This window comes from Nymphalis io, chromosome 9, assembly GCF_905147045.1.
Source record: "Nymphalis io chromosome 9, ilAglIoxx1.1, whole genome shotgun sequence".
Lineage (NCBI taxonomy): Eukaryota > Metazoa > Arthropoda > Insecta > Lepidoptera > Nymphalidae > Nymphalis > Nymphalis io.
In genome coordinates this window covers 6,944,842-6,965,503 of record NC_065896.1, presented here as the reverse complement: position 1 = coordinate 6,965,503, position 20,662 = coordinate 6,944,842, and the positions used below count along the sequence as shown (strand labels likewise).

At 32.5% G+C, this 20,662-nt stretch overlaps 1 protein-coding gene across 1 annotated transcript in view; it reads right to left on the bottom strand.

Moving 5' to 3' along the window:
• Window positions 1–768: 768 nt before the first annotated feature.
• Window positions 769–20,662, bottom strand: part of LOC126770562 (uncharacterized) — a 116,743-nt gene continuing 96,849 nt past the window's right edge. Inside the window, exons 3-6 of the mRNA XM_050490018.1 lie at window positions 5,955–6,151; window positions 3,383–3,614; window positions 2,847–2,924; window positions 769–2,583 (exon numbers count right to left, since the gene is read on the bottom strand). Coding sequence (XP_050345975.1) covers window positions 2,265–2,583; window positions 2,847–2,924; window positions 3,383–3,614; window positions 5,955–6,151 — 826 coding nt within the window. The 3' untranslated portion in view covers window positions 769–2,264. The remainder of the gene's footprint in view (window positions 2,584–2,846; window positions 2,925–3,382; window positions 3,615–5,954; window positions 6,152–20,662) is intronic.

Below are 20,662 nucleotides of genomic sequence, written 5' to 3'. Positions count from 1 at the left end.
ATATGGAAAAAGTTATTTTTTTTTATTATTTTTTTACATATTTCTTCGTTTATTAACGCATTTAAAAAGGCTTAAATATTCTATTGTTATAATGGTTATTAATTATTTAATATTTTTGCGAAAAAAAATCATAAATATTTTACGTCGTGGAAATATAATATTACATATTATACAGCGGATTTTATTAAGCCGTACAGATTTTCATTTCGCAACAGAAAACTGTAGCCGAAATTGTTTTACAATATAATTACAGCGAGCCATTGTTCTGAAATACCGGCGTGCTTCGATTTACATTTAGAATGGCCCAATTTGTGCGGATTCGCTACTTCATTTGTTTTCATTTCAACATTAAATCCGTTGGAATACTATTGTTTTATTGCACATGAATGAAATTCAAAATTAATTACCAATACCATTGTCGTTGAAAAATATTGATAAATAATGAACCTATTCATAGCCTTTGTTTCATGTTCTCAACATCTACAATTTCATTTAAAAGTTATAACTTAAATTTATTAAATTTCATGTTAATCTTAGCTGAAGATATCGGCTTCAAACCCGGGCAAGCATTACTAAATATTTTATTATCATAATAAATATATTAAAATAGTATTGTAGTTTATAAATAATACTTAAAATATTTAAAATAACTTGGTTCTAGGGCTTTGAGTATAACCGCCTAAGTTAGGTACCACCCACTTACTTTTTACTATGTATAGGCACGTTTTCAAAATTGTTGACGGAATGTGTCAACGGAAATAACTCAAATATATTTCACTAAAGATCTTTATTTGTTCTTATATTACAAATAACGTTATGTACATCATAATAATTACATATATTGTTACAATAGTTAGTAGCAACAATAGATATTATACATACATGCAACTTATCTATCTTAGATCTGCACTGATAATAATTTATCTGTTATCTATTCAAATAACCAAATAAATCGGTTCCGTCACGTATCGATATTTTTATTAATTTTGCTGTTGTTATAATAAAGAAGACAAATATACTTGAAAAATTCGAATTCTTTTAATGAAAAGGAAATATGAAAATTTTCGTAGAATTTCTTGTTATATGAAATAAGTTGAAAGATAGTAAGCATACCTATATCTAATAATACTATACGTGACAGGCAGCCGATTTAAATAAGGAATAATTAACGTTTTATTATTATTAGTAGACTTCTAACGAATTTTCGACTAATTAACATTACGCTTCATCAATATTGACGCTACATTTTCGTTTAATATATTCGAATAATAAATATATTTTTAATCGTTATAAGTTAATTATTTATTTATCATTAGGCATTTATCGATTTACCGAAAATGTCAGCTCCAGATATGAAATCCTTGTAGCTAGCTGACAGTTCAGTGTTGCCAGCTTCGAATTCGTTACAAGCCTAATTATAATTAATTAAGGATTGTCATGTGCTCATCGTAATAATATTTACAATTCGATTGAAACATCTGTTACCTTAAAATCTATTTAAATATTAATAGCTTGTAACCAAAAAAGACAAATTTAGATAAAAACTGAAAAAAGATATATATTATCAATAATAAAAATGAGTTAAAAATTTAATTCTCGACCCAAATACATAGGAAGGTTTCTCTGCATATCAGAGCGAGTAACAGTAAAAATTATAATTGAAATACGCGTATTAAACAACCATTGGCACTATATATTTAACATGTTTGTATGTTGTACATTACGGTGAAGCTTTTGGTTTAATTATTCAACTAATATTATTCGTATATACACGGCACATTTTGCTAACCTAATATCAAGCAAATCAAAACTTAGTCAACAGTGCATTTTATTTACATTATATAACTTATCTACATAAGGTACTTTAATCCACTTCAATTCAAACAGAATACAGACAAATGAATGTATGGTATATTGTCGCTAACACAAAATTATCATTTAAAGGCTTTGTTTTAGTCAACAGCAAATTCGATCTCCCCAAAGTGCATTTGATTTATTTACTATTCGAGATGATTCGAATTGGAAATAGCATTCATGTAGAGAATTGCATATTTCATTCGTTCAGTTAAATCTTGATGTAATTTCATACAATTTCGTACAATACATTCATATGTTCGTATAAGACACAACTATAACACATAATATATTTCAATTCTATACGGTATTAAGGGCATTAATCACGTCTCACAAATAGCACTCGAAGTATCACTATAAACCAATCACTTTGGTTCAATCATTACGCTTCATAGAAGTCCACTGGTTTGTTATAAATGTGCTAAAATGTCGATTTCGGAGGGCGGCTGCGACTGCATGTGTGTTTCGTTTAGTGCCGCAGAACCGGAAACCGTTACTATGACGGGTTGAGCCTCTGTGTGGACGATAGTCACGAGATGTTCGTCAGGATCTTTTTCCTGTTCTGTGGGCTTAGGTAAGGCTTCTATCGTGTCGTCAGCGTATTTGAGGTCGAGGGGTGTGAGAGTGGGAAGTGCGTCTGTCACTGTGACGGGGGGATCCGCGCGAGGAGCGCGGTATGATGGCGGTCCGCTGTATTCGGAGCCACACCATGCGGCTCCCGTCGATCCTCTATTAAAAAGTAAATAAAACAAATGAAAAAAAATATTAAAATAATCAAAGTAACTCTAAAATTGTTGCTATGTTGTTGATCTCAATGCAATTATTTCCTTGGTTAGAGGTTAACCGAATATTTTATAGTTCACACTGATATTGTTTGTGGATCTAATACGGAATTAGTGTTCCAAATTAATAAAATTAAAATAATTAAATTCAAAAGCTTTCATTTTGATTTATTAGCTAACGAGTGTATCGATTAACGATTAGCGCAGTACCTGACTAGACTGGCTGAGTTGGATCTGTATGTAGGTGGCGGGGACACCGCTTGCGCACTTCTGTCTAGGAGAAGTAACCTGGAAACAAACGTTTAACTACTTCAGAACTAGTGCAACATTCGACAGTCACAAAGCGATTGTTACAGTTTGAATATTTCAAGGATCTGAGAATTCAATTTAAGTTATGTAAGTATTGAATGACGTTGACTTCATCTTCATGGTTCTATTCAATATACTGATTACAACTTATAGTTTTTAAAATAATAAAAAATATATATTATGTTTACTTTATAGGAATTATTTTGACTGTCTGACTTATAAATGTCTTAAAAATACTAACTGACAATCATTATAGTGCCATATTTTACAATATGTAGAAATGGACACTATGAATAAAATAAACATCAATTTAATATAAAATGAAAAAATATAAACTAACTGTAGCTGGACCTGCAATATAATATTATATATTAAAAATTACTATACTCATGTGGGTTATATGTATTTGATTTCATTTTGAAGGACATTCAAATTACCTGAGTCTATACTCTTGCATAGATGCTTGGTAGGTGGGCGGTGGAGGCCTGTAATGAAACTCCGGATACAACATGGCCGCGTAAGGATGGTGCGGGCGAGCGTAGCTCGGTGGAAGGCGGGATACCAAACGACGACATGATGCCCGCCGGAGCCCCAGCAAAGCGCAGGGAGCGTCACGAGCTCCTAATCGCCATGCTAAGCCAGCAGCTGTCACTAGCACAACACCTATGCCTGCAATTATTTATTCTATTGTTATATTCTATAGTTAAATTTAACTTACAAATAAATACTCGCAAATATTCAATTAAACGAAGTAAAAAAATTTTATATTCCATTTAAGAAAGGACTGGACTCCTTCAAGTTATTAAAAAGTATTTTCCAGTATTTGCAGCTTGTGTTACAGTGGAACGACTGTCCGTCGTGGATATTGCATCATGATTTCCTTCGTTGTGTATGACCGAGATCAATTGCTCACTAATGATGCATTAAAAAATTAAAGAGTGATTGTGATGTAAAATTTTACTGCTTTGAGTATACTTTATCGATGCAAAGTGCTTCCTACAGACCAAAGAAACAGAAAAAGATTACTATTTCAAAATTACAATAAGAGTAACGAATGAAAAAACTGTACTAACTTTACTAAAGTAGGTATGAAATATGTATTGATAAGCCTAATGAAAAGAATAATGCAACTCAAACACACATTGACATATTCTGTTAACAGATTTCACGCACAAAGGTGATGGAAGTACGTAAGCGACTATTTAGATAATTATTTTCGAGTCCGTGATCACGAACAATACGTTCCGCTTTGATCTCCCGCACTAATGGCTCGCACCTGTGCTTTTGAAGTTCATAGAGAAAAGCAAAATTACCTTCATAAAAGGCTTTTATCGTGTCCGAGCAATGTTGCAACAACGCGTTCGATCAGTCTCAGTTAATGCTTAAAAAAATTATTATGATAAAACTAATCTTTTTTAGTCTACCTTTTTCCATCTATCTATCAAAATAAATAAAAATGAATGCTACGTTTGTACTCTATGCGTTCCTGCATCCAATTGTTATGAAACTTTTTTGAATTGTTCTATACACCCGATAAGGTGTCTAATCCAAAAAAACAAGAACAATTTTTTTTGCGTGTTTTTCTTTTTTATTTCTACTAAATAAATGTGTGCTTGAATTAAATTAAAAACAATAACCATATATTATTTAGAAGTGTATATATTTTATTTGTTTTAACAAATACCTTACAATTAGTATAGCGAATATTCGGTTAGTACGTTAATCTACGGCACAGACTCTACGTTGACGTGTGAAGTTCACTGAGTGACGCGTACAAATTGCTCTAGCGTCAAAACAATAGATCGCTTGCCTGTAACAACATCATTTGTCCCCAACGCTAATGAAAATCCAATTAATTCTGCTCCAAAACTCATTCGAAGTTTAATTGAAAACTTCGTCCGATGAAGGGAGGAGGCGACTTCGTGAATGATGTAATGAGGTTTTGGCCGGAGTTGTTATTGTCATATGCAGAACGAATATCCAATGAGCCTCCCCGGATTGTTTCACGGTTAATTACAGCCATTTGTTAGCGGTGACGCTTTGAACCTAAATTTTATTAAAACGTGAACGCTTACGGACAACTGTCGGGCGACTGTCAACTGTATTTATAGCCACTCTTATGTAGTTTGCCCAGAGTATAACGGACAGTTTAAATTTGATCGTTCCTAAAAAGAGTAAAAATTGTGGCTCGGAAAGTTCAGTGAACTCAGCGATCAAACGAGTTGATAAGCAAAAAAAACTGAATTGATAAAGTTAAAGGTAAAATTTATGCCCTTATTTATACAATAAAATATGTTTTACAATTTCATTTCTATTTTTAAAAATACACCTAATTAAGTTTTTATGACATCAAATTTAAATATCCATCTTGTAAAATTATTAAGGGAAAAGAAATTGCTAAACAGTGTTGAACTAGACTACTCAATTACAATGATAGCTAATTTTACACGATTTCATTTATTTATTTATTTCCATATCAAAAATTAACTTTAATTATGAGTAGGACATATCTAAAACTATATTAATTCTGTTTGATTGAGTTTGTATGGTGTACGCGCTATTAGCAATTTTAATGTACCAGGATAAATAAAATCGCAGGTACATATTACCAACAAAAAATACGATTACATAACATTGATTACATTACACTCAACTGATTACATTGGTAAATGGGCAGATTATAGTTCGCGGTCGACATAACTTAAAGACATCGATTTTGTACGATGACCTTAAAACATATTTGAAACAATTCTTACGATTGCTGTTTGCCCTTAAAAACATCCTTGAAACAATTCTTGAGATTGCTGTTTGCCAATTGATAAAATAGTATATCTAGGTCTCGCTGCTTCATGTAGTTTCACCTGCGCTTAACGTTACTGCAGTACCCCCGTGGATCATCGCTCTATTTTATATAGACCATAGACCAACCCTTTCCTCAATTAATGGGCTATCTATCGCAAGACAATCAAGAAAAGTTTAATAACAGGAAGTATAGAATTGTTTGTTTACCTATCATAAGTAACAGTAACGTGAGTGGTGCTCTCGGATGCGGCCTCAGTGCTCCCAACACGACACCAGCAGCCACAAGACAGGCGCCAACAACACCAAGGAACAAGACGCATAGTCTAAGTGGTGGTCGACCGCAACACGACTTGGGAGCATTGCCCTCCCCTTCTGAACATGCATATGCTGCACCTCTTCCTGATCTGTAATAAAAAAGAATTTATGTTAAAGTTACTAAAAACTATAAGGTTATATTTGAATCCGTCTCTTTGAAATACAATTTTTGAACAAATATTGTTTCAAATTCTTAATCAAACTAAATAAAAACGAAAACAAAAGTGCAAATAAAGCTAGTGATATTTTTTATTCGTTCATGTAAACTAGGCTTAACATTTATTAAAAACTAACGGTCTTACCTACAAACGTTTCTGTTGCGTAGCGGTTGTTTAGTTAAATACTGATTTCGCTCTTTATGCCAGTATTGATTTTTTTTTACTATTTTTTTTACACACACGGCCCCTGATCCCCTACTAAGCAGGGCTTGTACTATGGAAACCAGAAAACTGATATACTACTTCTCTTTTGTAAATACATACTTATATAGATAATTACACCCAGACTCAGAACAAACAGACATGTTCATACACACAAATGTCTGTCCTGGGTGGGAATCGAACCCACAACCTTCGGCGTGAAAGGTAAGTATCTACCAACCATGCCAACTCACGCCCGTCAGATTTGATTTTCGAAAGAAGAAAACACAGCATTGTTTCACTAATCACCCGCTAAACAACGTTTATAAGTAACCGTAAAGCATTCGCTTCCAATATGTGTAATTTTGCTATTTTTTAACCTTTTAAAATATTTAGTGTTGTAACTTTATTTATATTCTAAATGTTAATTTAATTTAGGTAACTATATGGGTCTTCAAAGTCAGTGATAACGAGCTTAAACAATAGATCGCATTACGCATGCACCCGACGTTCATGCATGATATAGGGCTTGTCTCCTAAACCCCATTTAACCTAGTACGTCACGATTAATCAGATTTCATACATTTGAATCATGTCCACTGTATGATAGGAATGTCAATGCAAAAATATAACTGGCGGACTTTTTATAACACCAAACATAGACTATGAGTATAAATAGAATAATTTATTACTAAATAGAAAATAATAACGACTTCATTAATCATTTTAATACCTTATGCCGAATATCTTATTATTAAATAAAAATGTGCAGCATTTAAAATATAACTCCGTAACTATAAATAACTGAAAACACAAAACGCGAGAAATACAGAAAATAAGGATGAACCATTGTTAACATTGCTACGTTAGATTATGTAAAAAGCACATCATATATTATGTGTGTTTGTTGTGATAAGTGCGCGTTAAGCGAAGCCATTTCATTCTACGTAATAGTATCGGTAATAATTACGTAAAAATATTTAAGTTTTATATAACTACAATTTTAATCAACTTGCCCGCCCGTCTTATCAGTTAAATCTGCGAATAAGAAAAATATATAAATATAAATATTTCCCAGAGCTGGGCTAAGGCTTTCTCTTCTCCTAAGGAGAAGGTTTAGAGCCTTCCATCACGCTGTTCAATGAGTGTTGGTAGATAATAATGATAGAATTTCATCGGACAAGTCATGTTTTCTTATCAATATTTTCTTTTAATGAGCACGAAATGAATTCTGAAGATAAATAAAGCACTAGAAAATCTGCGGTTTTGAGAATATTTCAAGAAAAAAGTAAAACAGACAGACCATGAGAATGAATTGAAACTCACTTTTTTATGTTCGTTCAAGAGTCAAGTTCAAATTTCGTACTCGAAAAAGTTTTCAGCCAATTAAAATACAAAGCCTTTTTGACCGATTTTATGACATGATTTTACTATTCTTGCATTTTTTCTTTTTATTAACGTATAAAGGTTCTTAATTTAAAAAGTAACGCAATCAAAAAGGGGTAGAAGAAAGAGTTCTTTCATTTCGTCTGTTGTATTATTCAAAAATGCATTAATGAACGAGCAACAGACACGAATGACTACAATTGTAGCTATATTCAAGAGATTTAACAGCGTATAGTGATTGGCCGGAGATATGGCTGAATGCACCGGGGTTTATCGACCTATATCATTTGACCCCTTTAATACGAGAACCCTCATAATGTTAATTGCTTAGGAAGATTACTAATACAAAAACCTTTTGTTTGTGTCACGTATGAGTTCTATTAGTCTCTGTGAATGACATTTATGGATCATACAGAAATACTCAATTGATCATTCCTGTCACATCAAAATAAATGGATTACTTCTAAACATTCGTATATCATTCGTTTGAAATATATTTTATATATGATTCAGTTATTTTCTCACGATGCATGTCATAAATAAATACTAATATAACTAAAAGAATGTTTTTTTACTGTCAATATTAATACTCATACTATGTCTTTACTTTTATTTTTTTCTCAAGCTTCGTATTATAAAATTGTAATCCTATGTATCACATAGGATTACAATTTACTTACTTACATTACTTTAGTGATTAGTAATAACTGTACAACCATTTCTGTAATGTTGTTGATTACAAGTTAAAATAAATGAATAAATACTATATAAAAAATACTACATATAATTTTAACGAATGAGTCTTTAATTTTAAAAGTGAAACAAGAATTTTCATTTGATAAGTTCTGTCTGAAAAAGCGCTTTGACGTTGTAGCTGTTTGTCTTGGGACAATTTGATAAATGAGAGTCCATACAATGTCATCTTTTCATTTTCCGATGTTAAAAGCTTTATAGGTACACATACATATAATCCCTTAATTTATTTTCAAAATAGTTAATCATTCTTAATTTAAAATTGCTTAAATATTGTATAGCAAGCTAATGTGTGTATAATAAACTGTATAAAATATTTTTTAGAGGCAAGCATAGCCTAGTGGTCATATGGCACCATATGGCATTATTCGAATTGGAAGTGAAAATAGGATGAGTCATTTTTTTAATTCTCATAATAGTTTTGGCCACGCGATCCTTAAGCGCACTCCATTCACTAATAAAAATTCACATAGAGGGTGTAACGCATTTATCATTATCATTTCAAAAAGAGAACATTGAAGCCGAAAGAGGTTTGAAAGTATCATGCTTTTCAAATAGACTTTTAAGGATTACAAATTAGTGTACTTTTAGAATTGTCGAAATATTTTTAAGTTTTTGTTTTCAGTCTAATCTAATTTAATTGTGTTAAATGTCTTCACAAAGAGCTATTGCAAACTCCGACGTACTAACGACGTACAACGTCGTAATAGCGCTGAAAATAATTTCTGTACTAACAATATCGGCTGTTAACACCACCAGGTCTGGTTTATTTTTTATGCATGTGTTTCTTAACTCCCGATACAGAATGTCCAAGTGGTATCTATGTTTATTTATTTATACATTACTTTATTTATAAATTTTGCTTAGGAGGTAATTATTTAAACAAAGCTGTGCGTTATTCTTTCGAATCTCAAATCAATTATGATAGAAATAAAGAAATCAATGTTTAAATGAGTACCGGACTAGTTTTTTGATTGTTTTATATTTCATGCTTGTATTTATACATTCCTTATATAATTCTTAAGTAAAATAATAAATACAGCAACATTTACAGAAATTAAAAATAATTGCGATAAATTATAACAGAATCGAATATTAATCGTAAGATTCAATAATATGAAATTTATCTCTCCGCTAACTTAATTCAATATGATTCAATATTAGGAACATTATGCAAATCCGAAACAATTTAAAGCCTGGATATTGTTCCAAAGTATCTGGCTTAAGGCACATCCCGACTTAGACGATACTAGCTCACTGCTTAAGTCTGGTTACGTTATGTGCATACTACGCCTACATCACATATGTTATGCGGTAGACCGTAAAATTTACGATGTTAATAAGGACTGGAGGGTTAATTATCTGATTTATGAGTTTATTACCACACTTGCGCACGCGTCGTTATAACCCTCCCTGACACTGAAAATTTAATTACCTCTTTCGTTAATAATGTTTAATACGGTTTATGTAATTCATACTCGGTTATGAATTACTTTGGTTTTGGAATGTGTTCATAGATTATCATAATGAATCGCATAAAATAAATTTTTATTTTTTTACGTTCCAGAGTTAATAAGCGTTTTTAATAGCCAGTGCATCCGTACGTTTTTGTTTCGATATAAAACTCAAGTAACTTGCAAACCCCATGAACTTACAAATCTTAGTCTTTGTCTTATTTTTATATAATATTTGAACGTGGATATTATTGATATATCAGAAATTTGACTGACAATTTCTTTTCAACTCTTTTCTTTTTAAATATAGTCTTAAATAGGTTGTACCGCGACCTACCGCGATTCTTTGAGATAATCGTATCTAGTAATTAATCCCATTAAAAGAATATTATGTTGGTATGGAAATATATCTTCATTGCATATTACATAGACTATTTTTTTCCAAATTAAATTAAAAAATATATACATTCACTTAAAGTTTCTAGCACGTAGCGTATAATGTCAAAGTATTATTACATAAACGTGATTACAAATGTTCTATCGCGTCACGTGCCGTCACATAAAAATATAAAAGTAGTTCATCATCATCATCCGCTTGCCTTTATTTCATGTATTGGTGTGTTTCGTCATATGTCCACTATTTCTATTATATTTATCGTCCATGATGGACGATGAAGCCGAGATGGCCCAGTGGTAAGAACGCGTGAATCTTAACCGATGATCGTGGGTTCAAACCCGGGCAAGCACCACTGAATTTTTATGTGCTTAATTTGTGATTATAATTCATCTCGTGCTTTACGGTGAAGGAAAACATCGTGAGGAAACCTGCATGTGTCTAATTTCACTGAAGTTCTGCCACATGTGAATTCTACCAACCCGCATTGGAGCAGCGTGGTGGAATAAGCTCCAAACCTTCTCCTCAAAAAGAGGAGAGGAGGCCTTTAGCCCAGCAGTGGGACATTCACAGGCTGTTACGGAATGGTAATGGACCATGGGACAAGGGCTTTGTGCAAGCTCGTCTGGATAGGTACCACCAGATTCTTCAACAGAACATCTGATATTCTACCGCAAAACAGCAGTACTTGGTATTGTTGTGTTCCGGTTTGAAATGTGAGTGAGCGAGTGTAATTACAGGCACAAAGGACATAACATCTTAATGTCCAAGGTTGGTGGCGCATTGGCGAAGTAAGCGATGATTAACATTTCTTACAATGCCAATGGCGTTGTTGACCACTTCCCATCAGGTGGCCCATATGCTCGTCCGCCTACCTATGATATAAAAAAATTTTGTTTCACCTTCCACACTATTTATAATATAATATGTGATGTGTCAAATAATAAAAACATAATTATAACATGGTCTTTATATTTTTGATTATATTTATCACAGTGAATTTATAAATTTACTTTCTTATCATCGTTATTTTATCTTTCCAATCTAAAAACATTATACTAATAGTACGCAGAAACGTTGAATGCGAACAATACTTGTTTGGCTAAAAGAGGGCAATTTCTCAACTAAGTCCCCTGTTCGTGTTCATCCGGACAGACAGTTACGCTCCATCAACCACGAAACCAATAAAACCATAATCATTGTTAATATATCGTTTGTGGATCAGGAAAAACTATATATTTATCCTCCTCATTGTTCTCTAACGTTATGCGATCGAAAACCTCTCTAGATAAAAGTTCGCTCAAAAAGTATTTGCTGGTAGTTGAAATCATTAGATTATTTCGCAATAAGATATTCCGAAATAAATGCTTTAACATCTATTCAGAATGTATTTTAGAAACACTGGCGAGAAAATCAATAGGTAATTAGTTATTATTATATTTTATATATAATTAATATTTTTGTATCACAATTTGTTAACAAATAAACGAACACACGGTATTCGTGTTTGACGAACTTCATAAAAGAATTACAAGTTACAAGAAAGAGATATAGTTGTTTTTTACTTCTTTATACTTGTCGTAAAGTGAAAACGAACATCTGTACAACGTTTTTACTCCCATGAGAGTATGACATTTCATACTAGCGAGTGGCGGAGAGTGGCAAGTTTTCACTACACGCTAATTATACCTTCGAGGGCTCAGGAGTGCCTTGTAAGTTCCACTCGAATAAAATGAGATTAACATGTGAATAACGAGTATTTAATAGTAAAACTAGTTCAAAATGAAAAACTTAAGTACATAGGTACTTATTAAGTTACAAGAAAGAAATATATATTATTATCGATAAAAATAATTATTGAAATTACCTACATTAATATTATATATATATGTATATATAAGTCTATAGAGACACACTAAATTATTAATGTAGGTAATATCAATAATTATTTTTATCGATCAATTGTTTAATATGCCATGAGTCTATGCGAACGTAATCGCTATCTTGTGACCGCATTTCATCAATGTGTGTAATCAATTGTTTTATTCCAATATTTTATTTATTACAATATTTACTGGTGGTAGGGCTTTGTGCAAGCTCGTCTGGGTAGGTACCACCCACTCATCAGATATTCTACCGCAAAACAGTAATACTTGATATTGTTGTGTTCCGGTTTGAAGGGTGAGTGAGCCAGTGTAATTACAGGCACAAGGGACATAAAATCTTAGTTCTCAAGGTTGGTGGCGCATTGGCTATAAGCGATGGTTGACATTTCTTACAATGCCAATGTCTAAGGGCGTTTGGTGACCACTTACCATCAGGTGGCCCATATGCTCGTCCTCCTTCCTATTCTATAAAAAAAAAAAAAAATAATTATCCTATTCATTTCATTTATTTGCATATCCATCACTACATATTATAAAACAAAGTATTCCCGCCGCGACTGTTAGTGTCTCGGTCTGAACGCTTAATACCTAAAACCACCAAACGGATTTTCATACGATTTTCACCTATGGATGGTGTAGTTTAGGTATATAATTCATTAAAGTTTTGTATAAATTAGTTGAATTATGACGATACGATGTTGAAGATGTCAGAAAAAATCATGCCGATTGGTACCTATAGTTAATATATTACAATTTACACGTTTTATGTACGTTATAGCAGTATTTTATAAAATAACAAACGACTAAGCTTTTTCATATATTTATTCTTTTAAAGGTTAATATTGCATGGCAAGAAGGGTATGTTCTTCTATTTGAATGCATAAAAGCTTAAGACGTTAAACCTTGAAATCCATTTCATTAATAGTTCGTGCATGAAATATATACTCGTACTGTCAACGTCTTGTGAATCTACTCTAAATGCGCAGTCAGCGCTGTATTTAAGCACCTATCGCTGTACGAATAGCGCTTTTGATGCGATACATCACTGTTGTTATTTGATCATTCTGTCATCTTAAATTGCGTGCGTATATGTTTGAACCGGAGACGATCCATCTTAATCGTTATTTAATCGTTTCCTCTTCCTGGTTTTTGTTCCGAATGCTACGAATACCAATATCGAATAAATGTTGTTGTAATCAGACGCATAACGTCTGAATTATTCTATAGATACTATTACTACGTGTAACTAAATTGTCTATAATCCGTACATTCTAGATAAAAAAACCAAAATTACGAATCAAAGCGAGTCGCGCTAGCATCTCTGAACAGATAAGGATTAACAAAAGATAATAATCTCGCGTTATCCATTATTAATACTAAAATAATGTCTGTTACGCTATCAAGGATAAACCACTAAACCGATTTTGATAAATTTAGGTTAACATGAGAGCGAAACCGTGGGCGAATACTTGTCTAATACATAATGATTTCACTAAAAACACTACAAATAGAGAACAGTCCGTACATTTAAATATATACATACATACATATATATACATTTTGTTTGTTAGGCCGGTGAAACCTAATTGGTAATATTTTCCGCCGCGTTCTAACAAATGTAGCGAAATTTGTACGAATATATCCAATATACGTTTTGCCTGAAACGTAGGATGACACGCCTATGACAATATCACGTTAAAATCCCCAGGAAATAAATTGGGACCCTCGATAAGCGCTCCCTTTGACGAGCCCCGTCTTCGGATTAGGGTGTGAAAAATGATAGCTTAGGTACGCGTAAAGATGGGCGCCATACGAGCGCTTTGTAAAACATTTGGACATGACTCCAATATGTGTTTAGATTATATATAAATTGTATCCTATTTTTAATTCACATTCTCCCTTGTCGCAAAGTTGCGTTTTCAGTACCGACATTTACATTTATAAAATGAATTTAAAAATAGTATCTGACCGTATCATATTTTTTGAGCGAGATATAATAGTTTTAAATAATTTAATAAAATCATTTGTACTTTACATCATGTTACTTCGAAGCAATAAATATTCAGTAATATTATCTAAAACCAACCTTTGGTTGCATTCATAGTTTTTTTTATGAAATTAAAAAAAAACGAAACGAACCTAAATTATAAGCCTCTGTATTTTAGTTAAAGGCTGTCAGCTGGAAACTTATTTGTCAGTGACGCGTGGCGTGTGACACACGTCAAGCTCACAATTTAGGAACTTCGAGCAATATCTGGGCACTAGGAATAATTTGACATAGAGTGGATTAGTTAATCAAACTTTACGCAAGCCATTCATATTCTCACAAAACCCCTTCAGCTGAAATTTTAGCAAAGTTTGCTATTACAACATGAATATGAATTTTTATTTTTCTTAATTTTATAGGTTTAATGTGTTAATAATGTAAGCGGATATCATTTTACATTTTGAAGATCTTCAAAGTTCTACAATTCTTCGTACTCAAATTAACAAATAATTTTATTTTTAAAATATAATAATAAATATAAATGGATATAAATACAAGGTTAGGCTTGACCTCGTCAGCGGGAAGTATCACCCCTTTACCGCGAGTATGATTCGTCACTAGACACGGCGAACCACACCCTGACGGAATGTGCTGGAGAGCCCCAGAAGTCCCTGGTGGCGATAGCCAGCGGAGATCTCTCGCTGTCGTGTGTGATTAACGACATACTCGTCAATGAATGGTGTTGGATAATGGAGATGGACACTTTCTGCGAGAACAACACGTTGGAGAGGAGAGTGCCTCCGCTGACCCGTTCCGCCGAAGAAGACTGGGAGGAGAAGAAATGGAGGAGTTCTCCTCCACCGTAAACGTCGCTGAGAACAACCTGTTATCGGTATCCCAGAATAATATGGGATTGGAAGCCCGCATAGGCGGAAGAACGGAAAATTTTTAAATAGTCTAGGTAAATATTCCCGCTACTTACTACTTACTTCTATATTGTCCGCCCAGAACGGTTTAGCCCTTATCTGAGGATAATAAATATCTTTCTCAGAATTCAGAAGAAGCATTTATCCAGAACACGGTAGGACATGTAAGCTTCACTTTTTGGATTTCACGATTGCTTGAGCATAATAAAATACACTTCTTCTTTACATTTTAGTTCCAAAAAATTGCTGCCAATGACAACAATATAATAAGTGCCGCCAAATAGTACCAAGGGCTAGCAGAAGTAATAAAATAATTACCCTCATAAAAACTACTATTCTTTTAGCCACATCGCCAAAGTACATTGACATCAAAGCTCTTAAAGCTCTCAAAGCACAACGAACTATACGTAAATCTGGTCTGCGTGAACTTTACAGTGTTGCCAATGTTCCGTGTTCGGTCTTTTGTTAAATTTTGGCTGTGCTATTTGAAATAAACAGGCGAGAATGAACGAGTAGACTGAACTTTAGAACGACATAAAAGAATATCCTGTACCTCGTAAATATATATCTTTTTAAATCATATTAATGACATCAAGTTAAATTAAGCTGAGACATTCACTCAGTTGATCACGATTTTTCTTCTGCACTTTCGAGCAATTTGTTATGTTTGTGATGTATCTTCAAAATATGTTATATGACTGACATGTCGCAATATTACAATGTGTTGTCTACGTGTAAGAATAACGCCGAGCTGTCTGTGAACCAGAGCAATTTGTACTATACACAAACATCCTGTGACTAATTGTTCGAACCCACGTACGTCGCTGAGCAAAAACAGATGTGACTTCTATTTTCCCTTTTAGCGTAACTTATCAGATAAGATCGTTACAACGTATATTTATTTATTTGTATAATAGTTTAAATTGAAGGGTTTTTTATTATATTTTTTTATTTAATAAAGGAACAGTTACCACCGTTACTGTAAGAATTAATATAAATCACCACACTTACACCGCCAATACCGCTATCACGGTAACTAAGATGATGTCTTGTGCCTACAATTACACTGGCACTCTCACCATCCAAACCGAAATACAGCGACACAATTGATTGGTGTTTGTCAGTTAACTAACAGATGATCGAATACCAAACCAAACAGTCACAGAGCCCACAGATAAATACGAATTTATTAATTATTTGTAAATATCTTACGTATAAATTAATATTGGAAGACTTTCGAAGCTATTTGATAAACATTTAAATATAAAAGCCAATAAAGCTCTTGATTCGAGGAAAGATTTGAGATATACATATTTCTGATCATTAATTCATAGAACTTGATTTTCATATAACAACACTTCGATTTTTTATTGAGAGATTATGTTAGTATTTTATTTTCTATATTGGGTATCAACTTTACCTTTACTATAAATATCGAAACGACTTTGTCATTATACATACAAAACTAGTATTAAGCGATGTAATATTGCAATTTTGTTGGATATTAAGCAGTTTATAGTTTTACTTATAAATTTTGTTTGGAAGGTTACGAGCTAAAGCTGTCTTTCAAATGTTAAATCAATGATGACCGAAGGAGAGATCTCAATATTTAACTGAAGTTTCGCTTAACAATGTCTATAAAGTATATAAGGCTGATATTTGATGTATTTTAATTGAAAGTTAAATATGACTAATAAACAAACGCATTATTATTCGCCAGATTTATTACTAATTATTTAGCACTGCTAAATGTTTATGTGTAATAAAAAGAAAAAAATCGCGCCAAATAAAATACAATTAACTCGATTACATTACAAGAAATAAAGCACCTCAATCCAGTTCATTTCAAATTGTTAAAAAGTATGTCAAAATAATTAAACTTATAAAAGAAGCTGTAAAAGGTCAGATAATTATGTACATTATTATAAAAAATAATATCAGTTGTAAAATTTTCTTTTCGAATGTTTTATAATTTTGGTTTTGTACTTAGACCTTTTTCACTCGGATGGTGGAACGGGTGGATTCTAACTGATGAACCGGATTCTATTCCGAATAAGCACCACTGAGTTTTTATGTGCTTAATTTTTGTTTATAATTCATCTCGTGCTCGGCGTTTAAGGAAAACATAATGAGGAACTTGCATTGCATACAAATTTTTAATCTGCTTACCACTTATTTTAATTTTTATTTCTTATAACGAAAAATATTTTACTAAATTCTAAAACTGTATACCGCATAAATACATATATATGATATATACAGATATACCCTTTATTTTAAATTTCGTTTCAAATACCAATGTCTATATTATCCGTCGGCAGGTAAAAATATTTGTTCTACAAAAAAAGAACATTATCTGTGTTTTGTTTAGTCCCATTCCGAGGGTTACTTTCCATTGAGATTTCGAGTCGATTTTTTGTCGGAATGCAGCTGATGAATTAAAAGGACCAGATGTGACACGCGGTAAGCGCTCGTTGAGCCATTTATTGTCTGTTTATTTAGAGACCATTGATATTTATGGAGTGGACCGCGTAACGAATTGCTATAGTTAATTATGACATGCGTTAAGTAAACGACTAAATTGTAAATATATAAAATAGCATTTATTACATTCATAAAATTAAAATATATATTTAGTATAATTTTTTTATATAACGTTGGTTTATTTTATACTCTTTAGTAGTATATATATACACATATATATATATATATATATATATATATATATATATATATATATGTGTACATTAATTTAACATTATAAAATAAATGAAGTACGTATACGTCTAAAAATAAATAATGATGTTTCATTCCAACGCCCTATCAACACGTCGCAAAATACACCAAGAAGAATCTCAAAGTCCATTCTATATAAACGTCAACAAATTGAGGAACCCTCATCGACGAGGCAGCTTAAATGCGGTCCGATAAAAGCATATCGAATCTCGAATCTCAGTACAATATCATACATATCCTTTTCAAAAAGTAGGTATACATTTTCACCCACGTAAGAATTCTCTAATATAGAGAAGTCTATTACTACTTTGTAAGCAAATGCCCTTTTAATTCTAGCCTTGGATTCATTGGTTCTGTTGAAATATATTTTTGCCACTTCGGTTAAAATTATATCATTTTTTATTAAAGATGATATTCCCCTTGTCACGCTGTTGACTCAAAAGTTAAATTAACATTTGTCAAGTTTTAAACGAATTACTTCGGTAACTTCTAACAAGATGAGAATATCTTTTTAAAATGAATTTGTTTCTATAAATGTCCTTGTAATTTTATCTGTTCAAGTTACACAGGCGACAACGTCCGCCAACTCGGATATTCGTGGCTCCCAATTCAATTTGGCACAACGCTTCAGGCTGATGAAAAATTTCCTTTCAAATTATGACGGCGATACCCTTGTCAAGGACTTCATCAATTAAATTATCGGTGGACTTGTTTTTCCTAACGGGGATCGAAAATTATTTTAAACGTTAGGTCGTCCTATTAATCAAGAAGACGTTTTTTCAACTATATTATAACTTTATTACGTTCATAAAAGTAATTAAACTCCTTTGACACATGGCAAATAGGTGGAAATAGTTCTCGACACAAATAAAGATGGATTGGGTTAAATGAAGATTTTCAAAGAAAGGCGCACGAAAGACTAATTGGTACGGAGCAATCCGGAGATTATATTGAACCGACAAAAAAAACGATTAGGCAACAAAGAACTAAGGAAAAAATCGAATTAATCGCCATTAATCGCTTTTCTTACTAGAAATACTATAATAAATATACTAGATATTACTTCTAACACTACGGTACTAAAAGTTTTTTTGTGCCAATTATTTTTGTTCAATCTATTGTATGGCCTATAAAAATGAGTACTTACGAAACTTAATTTAAAAGACTACTATTATAGCTGCATAAAACTGTTCATATTAGTTAATGTTTAAATTTCAGGATCTTTCGATAATACCTATGTTAGCGAGTTTAAAACTTGGTGGAGCTCATTGTTACAAGGAAAAACGAAGGCTTCGACCTCAGGGATTATCGTGAGACTATTAATCATTGAAGGTATTGACGTTCGCGTTAGGCTTTCCGTAATCCAGGATTATAAGCCTGCACCCGAGTAATTATTTAACCATTTTATAAAATGTTTTATCCCGGTTTTATGTTAAGTTGAATTTATAATGTTATAATATATATTACATTTGCAACGGATTATCCTTCATTAATTGTATATTAAACATAATGTTAAGAGATATATTGTTCTGAGCTAAATAAGAAATAAAATATTTTTTAAGAGTAATGTTACTAAAATATTTCGAACACCAAGGATATTGTCCACAATATTTTGTAATGTTGGCTTAAAACAAAAAAAAAAAAACTTACCAAAGTTTCATTTGTAACGTGAATTAACCCTTAAATTCTTGAAGTACATTAATTTCGGTACGCGAATTAGTGAGTAACGTCAGTGCTTACGTAGTTTCAAAAATAATTATTACACATGTTTTTAGTTTAGATAATTTGCTTAACACTGGGTTTAGTTAAGAGTTCACGGGTGGTTCGTTTTATAAAGTATCATGAAGCTATATTGTTCCCAAAGAACTGTTTCATCAGTCGAGATAAGTACATATTTTTTACAACTACAGCAATAGTTTTTTAGTTTGTTGTAGTAGTTTTGTTTAGTTTAGTTTAGTTGGTTTCATACGTAAGTATGAAATTAGCGTTTTGTCATACGGTCAGTATGACATCAGTATTTTGATCTGTAATATCTCCACTTTGGTTATGAATTCCAAATTCAAATTTATAAATTCATTTAGCTAATACATTTGAGTTTTGAAAACAGTCATTCATTTGTTTTTTCCTCATTAAGTTTTCTTTGGCGTCGCTTATTACTGCACAATGGAAAACATGAAATAAAGGTATATTTACGAGTTCTACCATGGCACCAGTGCTGCAGAAACAGCTCGAAGGATGAATGATGTGTACGGTGCTGGTGTCGCAAAAGAAAACACGGTACGTTTTTGGTTTCAACGTTTTCGTTCTGGAAATTTCGACCTTCAGAACCAACACCGTGGACGGCCGGAGACCAAAGTGGAAAATGACGAATTTTTGTGTAAGCGGATCATTCACAAAGCACATCAGAGATAGCTGCAGGCTTCGGGGTAAGTGATAAAACTGTATTAATCCTAAATAAAATGATAAAATTAGTGATATAATCCTAAATAAATGATGGGTACCTCATGAATTGAGTGAATCGAACTTGCAAACACGCGTCGACTGCTGTGTTACTTTGCTCAACCGACACAAAAATGAAGGGATTTTAAATCGAATCTTTACTTGTGATGAAAAGTGGATACTGTACGATAATGGGCAGCGCTCGTCACAATGGTTGAACCCTGGAGACCCAGCCAAATCTTGCCCTAAACGAAAATTGATTCAGAAAAAGTTGCTTGTG